At 34.5% G+C, this 24,527-nt stretch overlaps 1 protein-coding gene across 4 annotated transcripts in view; it reads left to right on the forward strand.

Annotated features, from left to right (window-relative positions):
- Positions 1 to 24,527, forward strand: part of CEP112 (centrosomal protein 112) — a 539,861-nt gene that overhangs the window by 146,728 nt on the left and 368,606 nt on the right. For all 4 annotated transcript variants that reach the window (XM_063080878.1, XM_063080876.1, XM_063080879.1 and 1 more), the window contains one exon: positions 3,758 to 3,901. In XM_063080878.1, coding sequence (XP_062936948.1) covers positions 3,758 to 3,901 — 144 coding nt within the window. The remainder of the gene's footprint in view (positions 1 to 3,757; positions 3,902 to 24,527) is intronic.

Genomic DNA, 24,527 nt, shown 5'->3' on the forward strand with positions numbered 1-24,527 from the left:
GTGGTTTTCTCTTTCTCACATTTTGATTTTATCTTTTCTATAAATCTGGCATATTGTTGTACTTGTTATAGATACCTTGTGTACCTAGCAGGCTCCCTTCCTCCCTTTGTCTGAATTCCCTAGTTTGTTATTTCCTAGTTTAAACTGCAAGGTATTTGAACAGACAAGGAATCCTTTTCTTTTTGCTGGATTAATAGATCTTTCTTACAGTTATACAATAAATAGTGGATGTGTAAACACTGTAAACCTGGTTGAAAGTCTTTTTTGTGAAGTATGATTCCATGTAAATCTGGGCAGAGATGAAAACCTGGTGCAAACAGAATGGATACCAAAAATTAATAAGCAGATGATAGATTCACTTTGTGATTTATGCAGTCATTCATTCAAAAATTGTTAGATATTCTATACAGAAACGGTAATGTGATATGTGCATATTGTGTATATTACTCCCTAATAGAAATATATATCCTGTATCTCTCACCTTAAATCCCAGTTATTTAACTACATATTTAAAATCTCTCCTTGATCTAAATTCCATTGTCCTCAAATTTCATCTTCTTCCTTTGTTGCTAAAACAATCTCTCCCTAAGGGTATTATTCCCTTTTTCCCTGTTCTCTATTTCCCTATAGCCATCTACCCAGCTACTCAAAGACTCTTCTTTTTGTTTCACCTCACACATGTAATCATTTGCTGAGTTCTGTTCATTCTACATCTTTTGAGTTTATTCGCCATTGTCCCTTCTAGGTCCGAAGACCACCATCTCTTGCCTAGACACACTGTAACTGGATGCTGTCCCTAGTCTGAGGCTCTTCGGTCCCTGTCCCACAATGCAGCCAGACTGGTCTTTCTAAAACACACATCTGGTTGGCCTTACCACCATGTTCAAATCAGTGGTTCCTATTGCCTTAGGATTTACAAGTCTCTTCATGTCCAAGACTCTGGTGCTCTTTCAAGCCTCATCTTTTGTCACAATCCTATTTCCCTTCTTGTACTTTTGCACTAGCTGTACAAAACTTTTCCCAGCTATCTGACTGGCCTTTTTAAAAAATTGAGTTATGATTCACATCTGGTAAAATTCAACTTCTTAAAGTATATGATTTAGTGTTTTTTAGTATATTCACAAAGTTGTGCAGCTATCACCACTATGTAATTTCCAGAACATTTCCATCACTAATCAGTACACAGAAAGAAACTATGTACCTATTAGCGTTCACTTCCTCTTTCTCCCTTCCCCAGCCTCTTGCAACCACTAATCTACTTTCTCTTTCTCTAGATTTGCCTATTCTAGACATTTCATATAAATGGAATCATATAATATGTCATTTTGTGACTGGCTTCATTCACTTACAGTGTTTTTAAGTTTCAACTTTGCTAAATTGAATCAATAATTAATTCAACATTCCATTGTATGGATAACCCCATATTTTGTTTATCCATTTATCAGTTGATGGATATTTGAGTCAATTCCACTTTTTGGATATTATGAATAATGTTTCTGTGAACATTTGTGCACATGTTTTTGTGTGGACATATGTTTTAAATTCTCTTGAGTGTATACCTAGGAGTGGAATTGCTGGGTTATATGGTAGCTCTAACTTTTTGAGGAACTGCCAGACTATTTTCCAAAGTGACTGCACCATTATACTGTGGGCTTTTATAACACTGTTCTTCCTGTTTGGAACATGTTCCTGGTGCCTCTGGATCTACTAGGGTATGGCCAACTACATGGTCAAAGATTAATATGTAGGATGCTGGGAAGGGCTTTTACATCTCCTGTATCCATTGCCAAACTCTGGGTAAAGAATCTCCTTGGGAATTTATATGGATCAACCTATTATCAGGGCCATGATGGCATCCTTAAGGTTTCATAAACCCTAGCAAAATTTGTACTTTATAGCATGCTAAAGAATATTTGCTGCTCAAACAAACAATTCATCCCTTGGAGGAAGCCTCTCAGATCATGTGACATGGATTCCAATTCATTTCTGGGTTTGAGAAAGCTCTCATTGATGCATTGTGCCTGGTGCATACTAGGTACTAATAAAATTTGTTGAATGAATACATATTAATTATCTGTAATCAGATTATTAGACTAGGTACACCTGATCCTCAAACAGATCAGCCAAAGTTGTAGCATGCTTGCTTTTGCCAGTGCCATTTTTACCCTTGTAGTCTCAACTATAAATTCCTAGGGTGAGTTTTAAATGACTCAGCCTGAGTTAAAGACACCCCTCCAACAGGCACAGTCCCCTTATAAAAAAATTGTGAGATACACCTGAGAAATGTATTGATTAGCTATTAAATACTATAGATTTTTGATATTGAGAGGGCATATGTCCTAGGGCCTTTGGGAGACTATAAACATGAGGAAACCACTATAACCACAAATATATATAAAAGTATCACCACAAAATTCCAAGTGACTCCTTTAGATTCCTTTATCAGAGTTACTGTGCATGTCAATCAACAGCTATGAAGGAACACTGAGATTGAGGTCCTGTGAGCTTGGCTACGTTCTTTTACCAGCTAAGTGACTCACTTTTGAATATCAGACATAACACTGGCTTAAAATGTATATTTCAGCAAAAATATAATTTAAACATTTCAGGGATTTTGGGAACCACTTACAAATAGTTAAAACTGTATATATTAATTTGCGAAATTCAAGGGTCTTCTATTTAGCTATTACTGAACCACCCTAACTCTCCCTGTTCAGCTAGAAACCAGAAGAAACGTTCCTGGGACTCTTACCAAGTACTGTTACCATAATTATTGTCTGCATTCTGCTTCTAGTTCCCACCTTCTCTCAGTCTTCCCCGTTTTAAAGTCCACACTGCCAGTATCATGTCCTTGTCTCTCTCTCCTATTCATGGATAGTGAGTCAGATATATCATTTAGACTATTTTGGACTCTTCTCTCCCCACCTATTGAGTGGGCCTAGAGTTGGGTATAGAGAAGAGGAGTTAAACTCAGAATTCCACTACCATTAAGATAAGTGAAGGAATGTCTACAAGGCCGGGAGCACAGATATTCAACCCCCTTTGGAAGTTGTCCATTGAACCTTATCTGGACCTCCCGTATTTGCCTTTGTTTTCTTTACCTTAGTTTACATAGGTATTTTAAAGCTTCATCCATTTCCACAGTGTATACCCAGTAATCTTTGTAAATAAAGCACTTTGTGTATGATATGTATAATTTAAAGTTGTCCTTAGTCATCCTGTCATTTTCTATTTGATTTAAAAATGTGATCTATGTGTCCACTTTTGTGTAGATTATAGAATGGCTAAAAGTAGTTTCTTGTTGGGGGTTCAGATAAGGGAAAAAGCATTTTTTAAACCATTACTATTGTGTAAAACTTCATACAAATAAAATGAATAATACAGACAGATAATTTTCCTAATCAATAAGCATATTAATGTTTCTGTTTTCTGATTTCAGACTAATACTAGTGTTGTTTAGCTAAGGTGTTTTACTATCTGTCTCATTTATGTACTGTTTCTACCTGAGGCAGATAATTCTCTTTAATATTTGTTTATCTATTAAAATTTTCAATTCAGGAAAGTAAAGAAAAAAATTAAGTGTTTCCTTATTATGTTCTTTATATGATATTTTTACTTTGAATGCTTATTTGTTGGTTTTATATCTTTTGTTCATCAGGTCACCATAAATAGAATATAGGAAAGCATTTTTTTTCTGAATCACAAAATAGTCTATTTCATAGTAGTGAAAGAGTCTATTAATGGTTTCATTGTGTAGCTCCACCATGCTGTAGCAGAAATGGAAAAGGAAAAGTTTGATCTGCAAAAGCAACACACTGAAAATATTCAAGAACTGCTTGAGGATACAAATATGCGTCTGAATAAAATGGAGGGTGAATACATGGCCCAAACACAGTCCACAGTAAGTCTTTTTTTATTTCTTTACTTGACAGTTTTAGAAACTATCTTCTTAATTTCCTTGTCCCCATGCTTCCCCAACGTACACTGTATATAAATCTTATAGAATTAAAAGAAAAAACTTTGCCATCCTACTTGATGCAGATTTATATGTGAGGGATTTGTCTATGGATTGTTTGATGAAACTTTTTTGTTTTTTAAGCCCTCAGAAGTCTTTGCAAATCTTTCTTCTTGTTTTTTTTTTTCATTGACTTTCAGTTCAGAGATCTTACGTTTTCCTTTTTCTTTCTTTCTCTTTCTTTCTTTCTTTCTTTCTTTCTTTCTTTCTTTCTTTCTTTCTTTCTTTCTTTCTTTCTTTCTTTCTTTCTTTCTTTCTTTCTTTCTTTCTTTCTTTCTCTCTCTCTCTCTCTCTCTCTCTCTCTCTCTCTCTCATTCTTTTTTACTGAAGACTTGATTGTTTTTCTGAAAATATTTAATGCTTGTATGATGGAAGTCAAATAGGGAGATAGGAATCGTGTGACCTCTCTGCCAAATTTTCTTAATAGCTCATCTTGACTGAAGGACCATACACGCACATCACATGGGTAAATCCAAAATTTCCCTTACTGAAAGGTTGCAGACGAGGTTACCATAGTCAGACTACACAGCAGAGAGACCAGAGACATTCTCTAAGGCAAGATGGAGGACCCCCCAAAAGAGCCTCCTTACTGAGCGTAGTTGTAGAGTGTAGGTCTGAGGGAGGCAATGTCTTCAGCCTTTTAGAAGCTCACCTGATGTCCTGAGATCCATAAGCCTGCAACAGTTCTGCAGGTTGGCTAGTCTGCATGTGAATCAGGGCTCCAAACATCCAAGGCAAGTGCACCCATCAGTCCTTTTACTAATTTATAATATGACTTCATGGAATAGTTGTGTGTTGTATTCCAGGCATGAAACCAGTCCTCATTTACCTTTACAGCCTCCCAGGCTAACCTGGCTTGGTCCAAGTACTTTCTTGAATTTAAAGCTGTCGAATTTGAACAAGAGTCAGTTCTCCAGACACATCATAGATATATCTTAGAGTCATTTACCTTGGACCCTTAGACTAGCACTAAGGCCTATCTCATAGGTAAAAGAAATGAGAAGTGGTTTATAACCTGGACTTTAGAGTCAGACATTCTTGGGTTCAAATCTCAATTCCTTCATAGGTTAGGTTTCATGTGAGCTCTTCAAATGTGAATTTTTCTCATCCGTGATATAGGATAACAGTAGAACAATGTAATATGCATTGTTGAAAATATTAAATAAATTAATATACATAAAAGAAGTTACATAATAAGTACTCAATAGATAATTAATATCTCCAAAAATGTAATATATGGGAATAATAAGAGAGACATATAAATGAGAAAAGAAAGACTTGGTTTAAGAAGTTAATCAATATTGAAGATGGAGGATGGAACACAGTTTTGGCCTCCATTTCTTCCCACAAAAATGATAGGATAGGATGAAGAAGAAGGCATAAACCCAGATGGAAAAAGAGAACAAGAGAACAACACAATTTTTGGAGTTGGAAAGGCGATGGATGAGTTGAATCTTACCAAGCAGGTTTAAGAAAGCAGAACCCTAAATTAGGAGTGAAGAAATCTGAGAAGCAAGTTGAATTACACCATGGGACCTCTAGAGGCTTCAGGCATATCTGGGACAGCTGGTGCAAGTGGAGCTTCAACATGTGGATTGCTCTAAGCTCTCGTTAAGAAGCAGCTAGAGGTTGGATTTAGGTGATAGGTATAAAGGGGTTTAATATACTATTCCTTCTTCTTTTGTATATGTTTGAAATGACTCAAGACAACTTATAACACATGATAATTGTATAAATTTATGGGGTACAATGTTATATTTGGGTACAGTGTGCAATGATCGTATCAGGGTAATTAGCATGTCTACCACCTCAAACGTTTGTGTTTTTTTGTGTTAGGAACATCCAGAATCCTCTCACTAGCTGTTTGAAATCACACAATAAATTAACTGTAGTCTCCCTACAGTGCTATAGAGCACTAGAACTTATTTTTCCTATCTAGCTGCAATCTTGTATCTCATACTGACCAACCTCTCCCTATCACCCTTCCCCCCTCTTACCAGTCTCTAACCACTATTCTACTCTCTACTTGTATGAGATCAAGTTTTTTAGCTTCCATATATGAGTGAGAACATGTGCTATTGTTCTTTCTGTACCTGGATTATTACACTTAACATAATTTTTTCCAAACTCAACTATGTTGCCACAAATGGCAGGATTTCATTCTTTTTTATGGCTGAGTAATTCCATTGTGTATATGTACTGCACTTTCTTTATCCAGTCATCTGTTGACAGACACTTAGCTTTGGTTTATATTTTGGCTGTTGTGCATAGAGCTGCGATAAACATCGGGGTGGAGGTATCCTTTGAACATGTTGATTTCGTTTCCAGTAGTGGGATTGCTGGATTGTATGGTAGTTCTATTTGTGCTGTTTTGAGAACCTCCATACTGTTTTCCATAATGACTGTACTAATTAATTAGCATTCTCACTGGCAGCATATAAATTTCCCCTTTCTCCACATCCTCGCCAGCATTTGTTATTTTCTGTCTTTGATAATAGCCATTCTAACTGGGGTGAGATGATATCTCACTGTGGTTTTGATTTGCATTTCTCTGATGATTAGTGATGTTGAGAATTTTTTCATGTATCTATTGGCTATATATATGACTTCTTTTGAGAAATGTCAATTCTATTTGCCCCCCCTTTTTTTTTTAAAGATGACTGGTAAGGGGATCTTAACCATTGACTTGGTGTTGTCAGCATCACGCTCTCCCAAGTGAGCCATTGGCCGGCCTCTCTATTTGCCCATTTTTCAGTCAGATTATTTGTTATTTTGTTACTGAGTTGTTAGAGTTCCTTGTATATTCTAGATATTAATCCTTTGTCAGATGAGTAGTTTGCACACATTTTCTCCCATTATGCAGGTTGTCTCTTTGCTCTGTTGATTGCTTCCTTTGCTGTGCAGAAGGTTTTTAGTTTGGTATAATCTCATTTGTTTATTTTTGTTTTTCTTTCATTGCCCATGCTTTTGAAGTCATGTTCATAAAATCTTTGCCCAGTCCCATGTCCTGAAGTGTTTCCCCTGTATTTTCTTCTAGTAGTTTCATATTTTCAGGTCTTTCATTTAAGTCTTTAATTCATTTTGAGTTGACTAAGGTATATGGTGAGAGATCGGGTTCTAATTTCATTCTTCTGCATATGAGTCTCCATTTTTCCCAGCAGCATTTATTGAAGAAACTGTTCTTTCCCCAATGTATGTTCTTGGTGCCTTTGTTGAAGATTGGTTGGCTGTAGACACATGGATTTATTTCTGGATTCTCTATTCTGTGCCATTAGTCTATGTATCTGTTTTTGTGCCAGTACCATGCTGTTTTGATTACTATAACTTTGTAGTATATTTTGAAGCCAAAGAGTGTGACATCTCCTGCTTTATTCTTTTTGTTCAGGTTTACTTTGGCTATTTGGAGTCTTTTGTTGTTCCATATAAATCTTAGGATTGTTTTTTCTATTTATGTGAAATATTTCATTGGTAGTTTGGTGGGGATTATGTTGAATTTATAGATCATTTTGGGTAGTATGAACATTTTAATAATATTGATTCTTCCAATTCATGCACATGGGATATCTTTCCATTTTTTTGTATCTTCTTTAATTTCTGTAATCAGTGTTTTATAGCTTTTATTGTAGAGATCTTTCACCTCCCTGGTTAAATTTATTTCTGGGTATTTTATTTTATTTTTTTGTTATTGTATATGGGATCACTTTCTTGATTTCTCTTTCTGCAAGTTTGTTGTTGGTGTATAGAAATGCTACTGACTTTTATATTTTTATTTTTTATCCTGCAGCTTTACTGAATTTGTTTATCAGGTCTAGTACTTCTTTAATAGAGTCTTTAGGTTTCTTTCTATATAAAATCATGTTGTCTGGAAACAGGAACAACTTCACTTCCTCCTTTCCAATTTGGATGCCATTTATTTCTTTCTCTTGCCTAATTGCTCTGGGTAGGACTTCCAGTACTATGTTGAGTAAAAGTGGTGAGAATGGGAATCCTAGTCTTGTTCCAGCTCTTAGGGAGAATGTTTCTGGATTTTCTCATTTAGTATGAGGTTAGCAGTGGGTTTGTCATATGCAGCTTTATATGTTGAGATATTTTCCTTCTATACCTAATTTGTTGAGAGTTTTTATTATGAAGGGATATTGAATTTTCTCAAATACTTTTTCTACCTCTGTGATGATAGTATTATTACTTGTCTTTCCTTCTGTTGATGTGATGCATCACATTTATTGATTTACATGTATTGCTCCATCCTTGCATACCTGGGTTAATCCCACTTGACCATGGTATATAATCTTTTTTATGTCGTATTTCATTTGCTTTGCTGCTATTTTATTGAGGATTTTTGCATCTATGTTCATCAGTGATTTTGGCTAATAATTTTATTTTTTCGTTGTGTACTTGTGTGGTTTTGGTATCAAGGTAATGCTGGCCTTGTAGAATGAATCTGAAGAATTTCATCCACTTCAGTTTTTTGAAATAGTTTGAGAGGTATTGGTATTAGTTTTTCTTTAAAAGTTTGGTAGCAGTAAAGCCATCTGGTCCTGGGGATTTTGGTTGGGAGACTTTTTATTACTGATTCAGTCTCATTACCTGTTACTGGTTTGTTCAGGTTTTCTGTTTCTTCTTGGTTTATTCTCAGTAGGTCATATGTGCCCAGGAATTTATCCCTTTCCTCTAGGCTTTTGAATTTGTTGGCACATAGCTGTTTATAATAGCCTCTTAAGATTTTTTGTGTTTTTGTGGTACCAGTTGTAATGTCTCCTTTGGCATTTCTGGTTTTATTCACTTGGGTCTTTTCTCTCTCTTTTATTTATTGGCTAGTCCAGCTAATGGTCTCTTGGTTTTCTTTATCTTTTCAAAAAAACAGATTTTCATTTGATTGAACTTTTGTATTATATTTTTACTCTCAATTTTATTGATTTCTGCTTTGATTTTTATTATTTCTTTTGTTCTACTTATTTTTTGTTTGATTTATTTTTGCTTTTCTGGTTCTTTGAGGTGTATGGTTAGGTGATTTATTGGAAATCTTTTTTTTTTTGATGTAGGCATTTATTGCTATAAATGTTTCTCTTAGTACTGTGTTGTCTGATTTCCATAGATTTTGGTATGTTGTGTTTCTGTCTTCATTTGTTTCAAGAAATTTTTAAATTCCCTTTTTAATCTCTTCTTTGACCCATTGGTCATTCAAAAACATATTTTTAATTCCTATATATTTGTATAATTTCATAGTTCCTCTTGTTATTGAACTCTAGTTTTATTCTGTTGTGGTCACACAATACACTTGATATGCTTTTGGTTTTTTAGACTTGTTTTGTTGCCTAACATATAATCAATTCTAGAGAATGTTCAATGTACTGCTGTTGGATGAAATATTCCATAAATGTCTGTTAGGTCTATCTGGTCTGTGGTGCAGTTAAAATCTGTTGTTTCTTGTAGATTTTCTGTCTAAGTTTTCTGTCTAGTGCTGAGAGTGGGTTGTTGAAATCACCAACTATTATTGTTTTGTTGTCTATCTCTCCCCTTTAGATCTGATAATATTTGCTGTGTATATCTTGGTGCTCTGGTGTTTGGTGCATATATATTTATAATAATTTTATTTTCTTGATGTATTGATCTCTTTATCATGATGTAATGCCTTTTGTCTCTTTATATAGATTTTGATTTAAAGTCTGTTTTATCTGATGTAAGCGTAGCTACTCCTGCTTGCTTTTGATTTCTGTTTGTGTGGAATATCTTTTCCATCTTTTATTTTCATTCTATGTGTGTCTTTACAGGTAAAATATATTTCTTGTAGGCAACATATGGATTTTTTTTTTTAAATCCATACAGCTAGTCTCTGTCTTTTAATGGGGGCATTTAATCCATTTTCCTTCAAGTTTATTATCAATATGTGAGGTCTTACTCTTTTCATTTTGTTGACTGTTTTATGATTGTTTTGAATATCCTTTGTTCCTTTCTCCTCTCTTATTGTTATCTTTGCAGTATATGCTTTATTCCTTTCTCCTTTCTTATTGTTTATCTTTGCAGTTTGGTAGTTTTCTTTATTGATAAGGTTTGATTCCTTTTTCTTTCTAATTTGTGTATCTGTTCTACTAGTACATTTTATATTTTCATGTGTTTCATAATGTTTTTTTTATCATTTTTCCTCTCCTAGGTATAGGATTCCCCTAAACATTTCTTCTAAGGCTAGTCTAGTAGTGATGACTTCCCATAAATTTGCTCATCTGAGAAAGACTTTATTTTACCAACATTTCTGAGTGATAGCTTTGCTGGGTATAGTGTTCTTGGCTCTCAGTTTTTTTTTCTCTCAGCACTTTGAATATATCATCCCTTTCTTTCTTGGCTTGTAGGGTTTCTGCTGAGAAGTGTGCTGTTGGTCTAATGGGGATTCCTTTATATGTTACTTGATGCTTTTTTCTTGCTGTTTTAAGAATTCTTTCTTTGTGTTTAACCTTTGACAGTTTGACCTAAAGGTACTTCAGTGAGGAAATTTTTGTGTTAAATTGATCTGGGGGCTGCCGTGATTTGAATTTCTCCCCAAACTCATGTTGGAACTTAACCCCCAATATGATTGTGGAAGGTGGGGCTTTTTAAGATTGGATGGCACATATGGTGCCCTCATGAATGGGTTGATCCACTCATGGAGTAATGGGTTGACTGTTTAATGGGTTGTCATGGGCATTCTTCTGATGGGTTTATAATGAGAGCAAGTGAGGAAGTTAGCTCTATTGCTCATGCCATAGAGTTTCCATCTAGAAGAAGGCCCTCACCAGATCTGGCCCCTGAAACCTTGGATTTGCCATCCCCTGAAAGTATAAGAAATAAATTTTTTTTTTTTATAGATTACCCAGTTTCATGTATTCTGTTATAAGCAATAGAAGAAGGACTAATAAAGGGACCTTTAAGCTTCCTGGATCTGGATGTTCATATCTCCCCCAATACTTTGGAATTTATCAGCTATTATTTCATTAAATAGGTTTTCTATGCCTTTTTTATTCTCTTCTCCTTCAAGAATGCCTGTAATTTGAATATTTGTTAGCTTAATGGTGTCCAATAAATCTTGTAGGCTTTCTTCATTCTTTTTAAATAATTTTTTGCCATCCCGAGGTGTTTCAGAAGCCCTGTCTACAAGTTCTGAAATTTCTTCTTCTGCTTGGCCTAATCTGTTGTTGGAGATTTTGAATGCATTTTTTATTTCATTCGTTGAATTCTTCAGCTCCAAGATTTTTGTTTGTTTTTCTTTTAATGAAAATCTATCTCTTTGTTAAACTGTTCATTCAGATTATGAATTGTTTTCCTGATTTTGTTGAATTGCTTATGTGTATTCTCTTGTGTCTCCCTGAATTTCCTTAAGATTATTTTTTTGAATTTCTTATCAGGGATTTCATCAATATCCTTTTCTTTGGGATCTGTTGGCAGAAACTTATTGTGGTCATTAGGGGATGTCACATTTCCTTGGCTTTTCATGTTTCTTGTGTCTGTACATTGATGTTTGCCTATCCAGTAGAATAGTCACTTTTTCTAGTTTTTGGCATAGGTTTTGTAGGGATAGATTTTTTTCTGTAGATGGGTTCTAGGATGTTGGTTATGTGTGATATGTTGACTTTAGTTCTGGGTGGGGACAGCTTATGGTCTCTGTGCCATTTTTCTTCAGTTATAGTCCTCATCAGTTATGACTGTGATTGCCTGTGTTGCCTGGGCTCAAGTGGTTTGTGTTGGTGGTAGTGTGGTTTTACCGTGGGCAGTGGCACTTGACTGGTGCTGAGGCTGGGCATGTTTGGGTGTGGCAGGCTTGCTGATTGTGTGTCAGTGTCTCCAGGTGGTGGAGTCACCACTTAGGCAGATGTAAGGGCCTTGTGTGGGTGTGAAGGGCCAGCCTGTTGTGTGGCAGTGGCTTCTGGGGGGTGGGGCAGTGGCTAGGGCTGCTATGAGGGACAAGCGTAGCTGTGGCTGAGCACAGATAGTTGGTCTGTTATGTAGCAGTGATTTCCAAAGGGCAGAGACACCTTTGGTGCAGCTGACTGGTCTGGTTTGGATGTACACAGGTACTGGGGACGTACCAGGTTTGTGGCATTGAACCCTGAAGGGTTGGGCCATGTCTTGAGTGGCTGGCTGTACTGGGCTTGGGTGCACACAGACAATGGAGGCCCACTTGCTGTCTGTTAGTGAGTCCTGAAGGGCACTGCCACCTCTAGAGTGGCTGGCCAGTTTAGGCTGAGGTGCACAAGGAAGCTGGGGGCTGCTTGCTATGCTTAGGTGAATTTTGAAGGGCAACGCAACCTCCAGAGCTGCTGACAGGGCAGGGCTTGAGCTCATGCCTGGGGAGGGTGCTGGCCTGGTAGGTGGAATTTCTCCTGGGTCCTGGTTAGTCTGTTGGATCCAGGCTCTGTGCACTTGGGGTCGTAGCACTGTAGGAACCCCAGTGGGCAGGGTTAAATGATAGTAGGGTCTCAAGGATAGGGAGAGGTAATGGGCTACCTCTACCTCTACCTCAGGGCTGGATGTACTCTAGCAGTGGGTTTGCTTTCAAGATAGTGTGTTGCTGCTGCAACTTTTGACATGGGTGTTGGGCGTACACTGCATGGCTCCTATAGCTGTGTTTCCTTAATCCCTCTAGAGTTATTATTTTTGTGTGTATGAGTAGTCTAAGGTAGGGATCTAATTTCATTATTTTCTATGTGGATGACTATTTTTTTCCAGCTTTACTTTCGAATAATAATTCTTTTCTTCTTTGATTTGTCATGCCAGCTGTTGTATACCAAACTTCTATATATGAGTCTCTATTCTAGTTGGTTGGCTAATTTCTCTGGCTCTGCTAGTATTGTACTGTCATCATCATTATAGCTTCATAGTTACTACTGATGTTTGATGAAGAAGTCCTCCTTCTTTGTCCATCAGAAGGGTCTTGACTACTCTAAGCCCTTTCCTTTTACATGTACTTTTAGAATCAGCTTATGAAGTTAATAAAGAAAACAGAACTCTGAGGTCTTTAGAATATCATTTGTAATATTTATTCCTGAGTCTCATACTTTTCTTATGTAAAATAATTAAGCATAGACATGTAAAGTTGTGCAGATTTTAACATTTTACTTGTATGTAGCAAATATTTTATTATAATTTATTGTTCATCAACTAGAACTTACAGAAGTGTTAACTAATGGTGACAACAGTGGTTTTAAATGCAAAGGTTTTTCTTATTGCAAAAGATATACATGCTTACTATTGAAAATTTAGACAAGAGATATGGTAAAAAAAAATTAACGTCTGCATAATGAAATTACTCTCTTACTGAAAATGTATGTGAGTGCCCTTATACAATTTGAGTTCAATGATGGTTATTTTAATTAAAAACAAAGAAATAAAAACTCTGCCAATTTGATCAGTATGGTAGTTTCCTAGGGCTGTCATGACAAATTACTACAAACCAGATGATTTAGGACAATAGAAATTTATTGTCTCACAGTTCTGGAGGCTAAAAGTACCAAATTAAGGTTTCAGCAAGATCCTGCTGTCTCAGAAGGTTCTGGAAGAAGAGAAGATCCTTCCTTGCCTCTTCCTAGCTTTTGGTGGTTGTGGGCAGTCCTTGACATTCCTTGGCTCACAGGTGCAGCACTCTAATCTCTGCCTGTCATCACTTGGTGTTCTGCTTGTGCCTCTTTGGTGTCTTCACATGGCCTTCTTATAAGGACAGAAGTCATTGGATTTTGGGCCCACCCTCATCCAGTATGAGCGCATGTTAACTCGATCACATCTGCAAAGATCCTGTTTCCATACAAATAAAGTCACATTCAGAGGTACTGGCCTTTGGTTTTCAACATATCTTTTGGGGGGACAGAATTCAACTCAGAACAATAGATAAGAAATGTTATTTTATTTTTGTTTAAATTATATTGTCACTTTTAAAAATGAAAATATTGAAAATTATATCATTGGACTTAATAAGAAGAAAGGCTTAATATGCCCATGATACATCCTTGTAAATGATCATGTTTTCCATTTTGTTATGGCCACTACATTGCTCAAAGAGAAATTTAGGAGCTGTCTTTAGACCAGTACGCATGTCCTTTTTTTTAGACTACATTTTAAAAAATTTCAATTTATGAATTTACTTAAAATTAAAACCATTACATGTGAACATAAATAGCAATATTCTAGTAACTATAAAAGAGTACTATGAAATATACTATAAATTAACTACATTTTTACAAAAGAAAAGACCTTTAGTGAGAAGTGTGCCATTACTTTACATTCTTGTAAATCTTTTCAACCTCTGGCTAAGCAGAAGGCAACTGGATTCTCATACCTGGTTTTGTATTTATTCTGTTATGGTATCACATGTCATATAGCCTCTGAAAAATTCCACAGTACACTTGTGAGAAAGTGAAAATCCAGTGATTTTTAGTTTTAGAAAATATTTTTGACCTTGTGGATTTACTAAAGGCGTCTTGGGGAACCTCAGGAGTTTGTTGACCACACTTTGAGAGCTGCTGTCCTAAGCCATTGGCTATCAAACATTTTTGATCATGACTCCCAGTAAGAAATAAATTTTATAAATTGTGTCCAGACATATATAGGCACATGTATAAACACCTACCTACCCACATATTTACAACTCAAACAAAAGTTTCACTTTTACTATTGACCATTCACTCTGACATATTCTATTATTTTAATTTTGTTTAATTTCATTTAAAAATTGCTGATTGTGATTTACATGTTGATTTCACATGGGTGAGATCTGCAGTTTGAAAATCACTGGAGCATATATTTAACAGTGTAATTTCTGTGTCCACATTCTTGTCAACACTTGGAATTATCAGACTTTAAATTTTTTTCTAACTTGAAAAATGTGATATTTTAATTTGCATTTCCCTGATGGCTAGTTTGTATGTTTCTTGTCCATTTTAAGTTGCATGTTCATCCCTTTGTCCATTATTTAATTCAGTTATTTTTCTTTTTCATTGATTTGTAGTAGTGTTTTATATATTCAAGATACAAATTTATTATCAAGGTTTCCCCCCTCATTCTTTTTCTTGTGTGTGGCAAAATACACATAAAATATAGCATTTTAACCATTCTAAAATTTATGGTCCAGTGGAATTAAGTTCGTTTACAGCTTTGTGCAGTCATCACCAACATCCATCTCCAGATTTTTTCATCTTCCCCAACTGAAACTTTGTTTCCATTAAACAATAACTTTCCATTTGCCCCCTTCATCTAGCCTCTGGAAATCATCCTTCTACTTTCTGTCTGTGAATTTGACTAATATCTCATATAAATGGAATCATATAATATTTGTCCATTAGTGACTGGCTTATTTCACTCAGCACAGCGTCTTTATGGATCATCTATGTTGTAGCATGTGTCAAAATTTCTTTCTTTTTAATGCTGAATAATATGTCATTGTATGTCTCTACCACATTTTGTTTATTCATTTATCCATTGGTGGATACTTGGGTTGCTCCTGCATTTCAGCTGTTATGAATAAAGCTGCTATGGACGTGGATGTACAATTATCTCTTTGATATTAAAAGCAATGGACAAAACACCAGTTTAAATCTGAAATACAGTTTCATCATCTCAACAGCCTAAATTTTTAATTCATCCTAAAAGTGAATTAAATATATTAAATAACTTTAAAGTTGAAATTTGTGAAATATATTAATTGCTTAAATGTTTACTGCATTGATATTTTATTATTTAAATCATATTAAGAGAGAAATATCTTCCACAGTGGAATTTTTACTTTTTACAAATTTGAGATGGAAAAAGAAATGGTACTTTGGAGCCAAGAGATAACTGTCAGAGAAACTTCATTCTATTTTTAATAAAAGTTGAATTTAAAAATTAGCATTCAGATCTTGTCATAGGTAATAAGAGTAAATATGGAGAAAAGTGGACAGAGTCTGTCAGCAGGATTGAATTTAAGGCTAATCAAAACCAGACAGGTCTTGCCAAGCAGCTCCTGATTTAATAATTAAACAAGAAAGAGTTCAAGGTATGGCTTAAGATGAAAGACGAGACTGTCACTGAGAATCAGTTTTTCTGTTTGGTTGTTCTTTCAGACTTTTTTCTTTTTTGTTGAGTCTTGTTTTATTTTATAGCCATTTATTGTAAGCGGACAATTGTATAGATTATTTGACTTATGTCTTTAAGTATTGGCAGGGATTTTTTAATGTGAAACTCATGGTTAAAACATGTAAACACTGGATTTTAAAAATGTATTAAAACTTATTAATATAAAAATTATAGCAAAATTATTAGATGCTTGGGGAAATGAAAGCTGTAAAATGATATGGCTGTACTGATGTCAGGGTTTAGACACACTGAAAATCTGTGGGTGGCTTTGATGAGATTCCAGGCTTTACTAGTGGAGTTCTTAGTGTTTTTGCATACCATGGATCCCACTGCCAATCTGGTGAAGTCTATGCAGTTCTCAGAATAATATTTTTAAATTAATGAAATATATGACTAAAAAGTGTATTGAGATACAGTTGTTAAAATGTTAGTATATCAAAATTGTGGTAAAGTAATATATATGAGGGTACTTCAAAAATTTACAGAGCAATTTATATTATCTTTTAATTCTGTTTTTCCACAAACTTTTTTAAGTACCCTCATATGCTTCTAAATTAATGCAATTAATATCAAGACCTAGCAGTGGTCCTGTTTAGTAATTTCTGAATAATGATGAGGGTAAACAATATTCAGTGATTATACAACAATGTAATGAACTATAAAAATATTTGTGATTTCTGTTAGTCATAAGTATTTCTCGTACTACCTTGGTTTGATAACTACATTTATAATAGAAGCGAAATGCTAAATTTCAGTTAGAGTTTTGGAAATAAAGATGAACTCTATTTTTTCCATCCAAATTCACTGACACTCTGAATTCCATTTATGAACCTGTGTGGATGGTTAAGGTAGGTTGAGAACCCCTACCTTAAAGAGTATCCAAAGACTTAGATACCTGAAATATTTTGTTTTAGCTGTTGTTAGTAGTCACATATGATAATTCATAGATCAACTCATCTACTCACTGAGATAGCTAGAATTTTATTTTATAATCTCTATTCTTCTCTCAACGTCACAATGATTATAAAGGAGAGATGCCAAAATAGCCACTAGTATATCACTTTGAATAAAATAAACATTTAAAAAAGACTTAATTTTTTTAGAATAGCTTCAGATTTGCAGAAAATTTAAGAAAATAGTATTGAGAGTTCTCATATACCCCTACCCAATTCCTTCTATTATTAACATCTTACATTATTTTGATACACTTGTTACAATCAATGAATCGATATTGATACATTATAATTCACTAATGTTCGTAGTTTATTCAGATTTCCTTAATTTTTACCTTATATGTTTTTTTCTTTTCTAGGATCTCATCCACGATACCACATTACATTTAATTGCTATGTCTTCTTAGGCTCCTCTGGGCTGTGATAGTTTCTCAAACTTTTCTTGTTTTTCATGACCAGTTTTGAGGAGTACTGGTCAGGCATGTTATAAAATGCCCCTTTACTGGAATTTGTCTGATATTTTTCTTGTGATTAGACTGGGACTGTGGGTTTAGAGAGCAAGATTACAGAGGTAAAGTACTGTTCTCATCACAGCATATCAAGAATAACATACTATTAACATGACTTGTCACTTATCCATATTAACCTTGATTACCTGGTTGAGGTAGTGTTTGTTAGTTTTCTCCATTGTAAAGTTACTCCCCACCTTTTCATCCTGTACTCCTTGGAAGGAAGTTACTATTTGCAGCCCACATTTAAGAAGTGAGGAATTATACTCTCTGTCATTGAGGGTGGAGTATCTATAAAAATTATTTGGAATTTTTCTGAATGGGAGTTTTCTCTTCTCTCCCATTTATTAATTTATTCAGTACTTACAGGGGGAGTATCTAGTTTCTTACCATTAAGCATGATGTTAGCTGTAGGTTTTGTGTAGGTGCTCATTGTCAAGTTGAGGAAGTTGAGGATGAGGCCATGAGACAAGGAATGCAGGTGGCCTCTAGAAAAGGCAACAAAATGGATTCTCCCAGCCTTCATTAGGAAGAAGTCCTGCCAACCTATTTTATACTTTTAACCTCTAGAACTGTGAGATTGTTTATTTATATTGTTTTGAGGCACTAAGTAAGTTTGTAGTAATTTACTAAGCAGAAAAATTTAGGAAACAAATACGCAGGGGACAGTATGCAGTAAGCAGTTAATTTTAATAGCAGCTGAGGTAGCCGTGGCAATAACATCAAGTTTCTAGAGATGGTGATATCCAGTATGCTTGTAGTGCCAGCAGTATGTTTGGGGGTATTTAATATTCAGAGATGGTAGCAATGGTGTCCTTCCTGTCCAATTGGTTCTGTGATGTGACTTTGTCTGTGTTTCTGATTATGTAGCTTCCCTCTGCTCTTGCTCATTGTTTTAGTTTAGTTTCCCACTTACCCAGTGATACTATGAACTATCCAATATTTTTTAAATCTTTATGTTTAATTTTTAAACACTTTAATCATCTAGAAGAGAACAGAAAAGTAGCATCTATCCACCAGTATTAAACGTTGCCGTATTTGATTCATATTCCTCTCTTTTTACTTTTGGAAATAAACTGTTAGTTAAACTTTGACTACCATCTCTACCATTTAATGTATTTTTAAACTTTTATGAGTGGGATGTCACATTCAACAATACTCCTTGCAGCTTTTTTTTTTTTTTTTGGTATGAATAAAACACAGTTTATTTGTCTGTAGCCCATCAAGAGAGAGGTTTTTACCTCCAGTGGAATTTCTGGGTCCCTTAGTGATGAACATTTACATTGTTTCTTCTTTTTTCCTATTATTAATTGTAATGTACTCATTGCTTTGATTCTGTGTTGTTGAGATGATTATGTTTCTTTTCTCCTTTATCCTGTCACTATGGTGAATTATATTGATTGATGTTTAATGTTAAGCCAGCCTTGCTTTCCTGATAAAATCTCCTTGTTCAAGACGTACTATCATTTTACATTGCTAGATTTGATTTTCTGCTTCTATATTCATGAGGATGTTGGTATTCAGTTGTCTTTTCTTTAATTTCTTTATCATGCTGTAATATCATAGTATTATAATATCGTAACATCTGGCCTCATAAATGAGTTGAGAAATGTTTCTTTCTCCCTCTTGTATTTCTCAAAAGAACTTTATAGTATTTGTACTATTTATTTTCTGAATGTTTGATTGAATTCAGCAATGATGCCATCTGGCTTAGGATTTTTCTTTTTGGGAAAGTTTAAAATTATAAATTCAGTTTTTTCAATGCATCTAGGGTTATTATAATTTTCTTTTCCTTTTTGTGTCAGTTTTAGTGATTTGTCTCTTTTGAGGGATTTGTCCATTTCATCTGTTTGGAATTCATTGGTATAAAATTGTCTGTAATATTTTTTTTCTTATCTCAAGGATGTTTGTTTGATCTCTAGGGATTTCCCCTCTTTCATTTCCAACATTAGTAATTTGCATATTCTCCCTTTTTTTTCTCATTAGTGTAGCTGCAGGTATATCAGTTTTCAAATACTTAGAGATTTTCCAGATGTCTTTTTGTTATTGATTGCAAGAATTCATTGGCTTACTTTTTTTCATAAATTAATGTTTAAACTCTTTCATTTGCTACTTAGGTTACACATTATATTTTTCCTTTTTTGATAATTTTATTTTCCTGTAGTATTTATTTTGGTGGAGGCAATATTATTTTTGTCTCTCAAAGTATATTATTATATAATAATCTTAAAATCATTTTTTTCTTTGCACTTTAAAATTTTGGGGACTGGCTATATAAGATTATAGTCAAAGAAAATTGATTATAAATATTTAGTTTATCTATTTTCCTTTAACCAAGCTGTTCAATGTAGGTAGCGTGCTTCTTTCAATAAATTTGGTCAATTGAATATCCATATAGAAAAATATACCTTGAACCTTCACATCATTTAAAACCAATTCTAGGAACATCTCAGATTTAAATGTGCAGATAAAACAATAAACCTTATAGAGGAAATCTTATGAGAATACCTTCTTGGTCTGGACTAGTCACAGGTAAAGGAAACTAAAATGTTTACCATAAAGGAAAAAAGTGATAAACCAGAATATATTAAAATTAATATCTTTTGTTCACCAAAGGGTATCATTAAGAAAAGGAAAGGGCAATTCAGAGTGGAAGAAGATATTTGCAATTTCTTTATCCAATAAAGTGTTTGTATCTTAAATGTATAAAGAATTTCTACAAATCAAGACCAAAAAGAAAAACAATCCAATAAAAAATGGGCAGTAGATTTCAATAGGCACTACACAAAAGAGGATATCCAAATGATTAACAAACATTGAAAAGATGCTCAAATCATCAATTCTTAGGGAAATGTAAATAAACCAGGCATAGAGAAATACCAGATATCCTCACTTATATGTGAGAACTAAAAAAATAAAAAATAAACATACAAGAATGGATAAATTTAGCAAAAATAAATTACAATACTAAGTTTTGACAAAGATGCAGAATAGTTAGAAGTATTATACACTGCTTTAGGGATTCTAAATTTTTATACTCAGTTTGAAAAATTCTTTGGTAGTAACTACTAAAGCTTAACATATGCATATCTTAAGACTCAGCAATTTCACTGCAAGATATATAACCAAAAGAAATCTGTGCATATATGTTCCATAAAACATGTGTGACAGTGTTTATAGCAACATTATTTTTAATAGCCAAAAATGGAAAACAACTCATCAGTAGAATGGATAAATTATTTTTGATATATTTGCACAATGGAATGCCATATACAGTATTGAAAAAGATTAAACTATTACACATTGATGAATCTCACAGACATATAATATGCATGAGGAAGCCTGACCCATAATCCTCTATTATTATGTTTACACAAATTTGAAAAAAGGAAAAATTATACCTGGTGATAGAAGCCAGAATAGTGTTACCTTTGGGTAGATGGTGACTAATAAGGCTTCAGTGGGGCTAGTGGTTCATGGGTATTTTCAATTTGTAAAAAGTTATCAAAATATATACTTGATATTTGTGCACATTTTTGTGTATACATCGTATTTCCATAAGAAGTTTATAAAATAAGATAAAATGCATTGCTCTTTTTGCCATAAGAGTTGAACTTTGGACTCCAAATAGTTGCCCCGTACCAACCCTTTAAAATTTTTGATTCTTACAGGGTTTCAGAGTAAATTTGTATGTAAAACTCTAACGTTTATATTTCTAGTCCTGATTTTTGATACTATCTTATACTAATAGAGATTGTACAAATAGGATATTTTATGTTTCCTAAGACTTACCTTGTTGAAAATTATGTTGATGATATTTTATACTGTATTAGTCAGGGTTCTCCAGAGAGACAGATCAATAGGGTATGTTATAATTATATGAGAGGGATTTAATAGGGGAATTAGCTCAAGTGGCTATGAAGAAAATCCTGCGATAGGCTGTCTATAAACTGGATCCCGGTAGCATGGCTCAGTCCAAGTCCAAAGGGCTCAAAACCAAGGAAGCTGTTGGTGTCCTTGGTGTAAGTTCTGGAACCCAAAAGCTGAAGAGTCTCGAGCTCTGATGTCCACGGATAGGAGAGAAGAGTGTATCCCAGCTCCAGCGGATCGAGAGAGCCTCACCTCTTTCCTCTGTCTTTTGTTCTCTCCGGACCCCCAGTGGACTGGATGGTTCCCACCCACACTGAGGGTGGTTCTTTCACTCCCAGCCACTCAGACTCTCACACTAATCTCTGCTGGAAACACCCTCATGGACACGCCCGGAAAGATAGCCTTACCAGGTTTCTCAGCATTCCTTCATTTAACCAAGTTGACATCTAGAATTAACCTTCACATATACCCTTTCCCAAACTTTCTCTTAATTCCCAGTTGTCATCATCATTCTCTTGGCATATTAGATTTTGAACCTGGAAGATTTATGATTTTTGATACTTCTCATCTTCCTTGTTTAGTATTTTACTGAATCATTATATTTGTTTCTCTGAAAATTTTCTTGGATCTGCTCTCTTCCCTTCTGTTTCCACAGCTACCAGTTGAGTCCAGGCCATTGTTGCCTCATTCCTGGACTCTTACAGTAACATGCCAGTTGCTCTTTCTGTCACTTCATATCCGACAAATACAATTTTTTTACATTTTCCTATGATCAGGAACTAGCATTCCTAATCTCGTGCGTATTATAATTTATTCTTACAAGACATGTCGATTCAAAAAGTCCAGACTAGTTCCAGCCCTCTTTGAGTTCCTAATGTGGGAAGATATCCTGTGCACCCAAGGTAATCTGTTTACCATCTCCTATACAGTTACTTGTTTCTTCCCTGATCTTGTTGTTCTATACCATTGGATTTCCCTTCCGCACTGTCTGTTACGGCGTGTGAAACGTGATTCTATATCAACATCTTTTTTCTTGAATTTTTTTGGTACTATTTTGAGGTCTCCACCATTTTGCATCCCCTCAGCTCTTTGTATTCAATTTAAAAAGATTATTTTGGCCGAATATTGTTGTTCTTTAGGTACTTCATATATGTCTCTAGGCCTTCCCTTGATGTTATAAGTTTTTAATTTATTTTGTGCCTAGAACTATGTGTAAAACATAGTAAGTGTTCAGAAAATGCTTTAAAAATAAATAATAAAAGGAATAACTGACATTACATATTTTCTTTCCTAAAATCAGAAGGTTGGTATCAGTGTGTACAAAAGTATTTATCCAGTAAATATAAATCTTAATTCAGAAGCCACTTTTGCATATCTTATAAGACTTCCCTGCATCTTAGAAAGTATGCCAGCTTCTAACAATGGTTATGCCTTGGCAGGTACTCAGTATTTGAAGAATTAGTATCAGAATTATCTTTTTTTAACCTGCTTATACCTTATCTGGTTTCTTCTGCTGTTATTCTCACTCCTCTTTTACCTTGTCTTCCAGCATGAGTGGCTACTATTCTGTTTTTCTACTTCTGAATCCTTTTCTCAACTTCCAGTTTTTGCCTTTTCTCTGGTAACTGTTCTATTTGGCATAGCCCTAGGACTTCCTAATCTTGTGTCAGTCTTCAAAGACAGTACCAATTAGACTGTTTTTTCCTATTGGGTGGGTGTCAGATATATAATAATCATATGTATGTATATATGTAACTGTATTATAAATGTACATTCTTTTAATTATTTGCTAAGGGACTCTCAGGAGAAATAGTCTTTGACAAAATGGTCAAGTTTGGTCTTAGGTATGTTGCTATTAGCACAGACATCATATGTAAAATTCATTTTGAAAGGTAGTATGAGCCTAAGGGAATATGCTGAGTAGTGTGCTGAAGAGACCAGTTCTGGGGCTTATTCTTTTTATTTCCATTATTGGTGGAGTAATTGGAAATGTCCTTTTCATATTTATGTTGTGCTAGAGTAAGAATTGTTATAAAAAGATAAGCATAATCTTGTAGAATTAGAAAAATCATCCTATGGAAATCATGATAAAATTCAGGATGGACAATTTAATTTATTCAAATGGGGGAAAGACTACATAAATATTGTAGGCAAAATGATTTAATCATTAGTCACCATTATATCTAGAGTTATTCGATGCAGTTTGAAATGTAACAGCCAGAAGATAATAATATACTACCCCAGCCACATCATCACTACAAGAGGGGGGTGAAGGGGGGTGGGAAAAAGAGATAGAGATTGATTTATTCTTAGAGCATTGTGATTAGATATTTTAAAACAGATTTCTTAAAGATTATTTTTGTTGTGTTTTAAAACTGATGACTTTTGACTTAATCTAGGCTAACTACAGCATATGAGAAGAAACCACTGGATAATGAGCTGTTTTCATTTCAGTAGAATATTTAGGAGACATTTTGTGGTAACAGATTGTTATTTTATTGCTCTCTTCCCTTAGCAGATTATATAATGTCATGTTTGTGAGTCTCATTTCTCTTGTAATGAGTATTCCTAATAAGGGCTGAGAAATGAATAGAATTGCTCTAGCCTGCCCTTTATTATCATAAATTATTCAAGGTAGAAAACACTACAGCCTTTAAATTACAGAATTAAAAAAATCTTATCTTGGGAATGAATAATGATAGCAACAATAATTTGGGAGGCTAAGAAAGAGACCTCAAGTGTTCCAGTGTTACAGTTTAGCTTTTCATTGTATACCTTATGTTTTGAAATGATATGTCTTCCTGAGGTATTTTTGCAAGTTCACCTTCTGTTAATCCCATGAGCAGAATATCATAGTCTTAGAGATGATATAACATAGTGGAGTAAATTTTGGTTCAGGGAGATCTTGAATCAAATTCTGTTTTGCTGCTTACCAGTTTACCAATAAGGCAAGTATGGTCAAGTTAATCAATTTTGCAGTCCCCATTTTCTCATCTTTAAAATGATGTTAATAATACATACCTCATAGTTCTGGGGAGAAAATTTAATGGCCTAAAGCTTGAAAAACACTTAGCACAGTGCCTGGATGTGCACTCAGTGGTGACT

Source organism: Cynocephalus volans, chromosome 16 (assembly GCF_027409185.1).
Source record: "Cynocephalus volans isolate mCynVol1 chromosome 16, mCynVol1.pri, whole genome shotgun sequence".
Classification (NCBI taxonomy): Eukaryota; Metazoa; Chordata; class Mammalia; order Dermoptera; family Cynocephalidae; genus Cynocephalus; species Cynocephalus volans.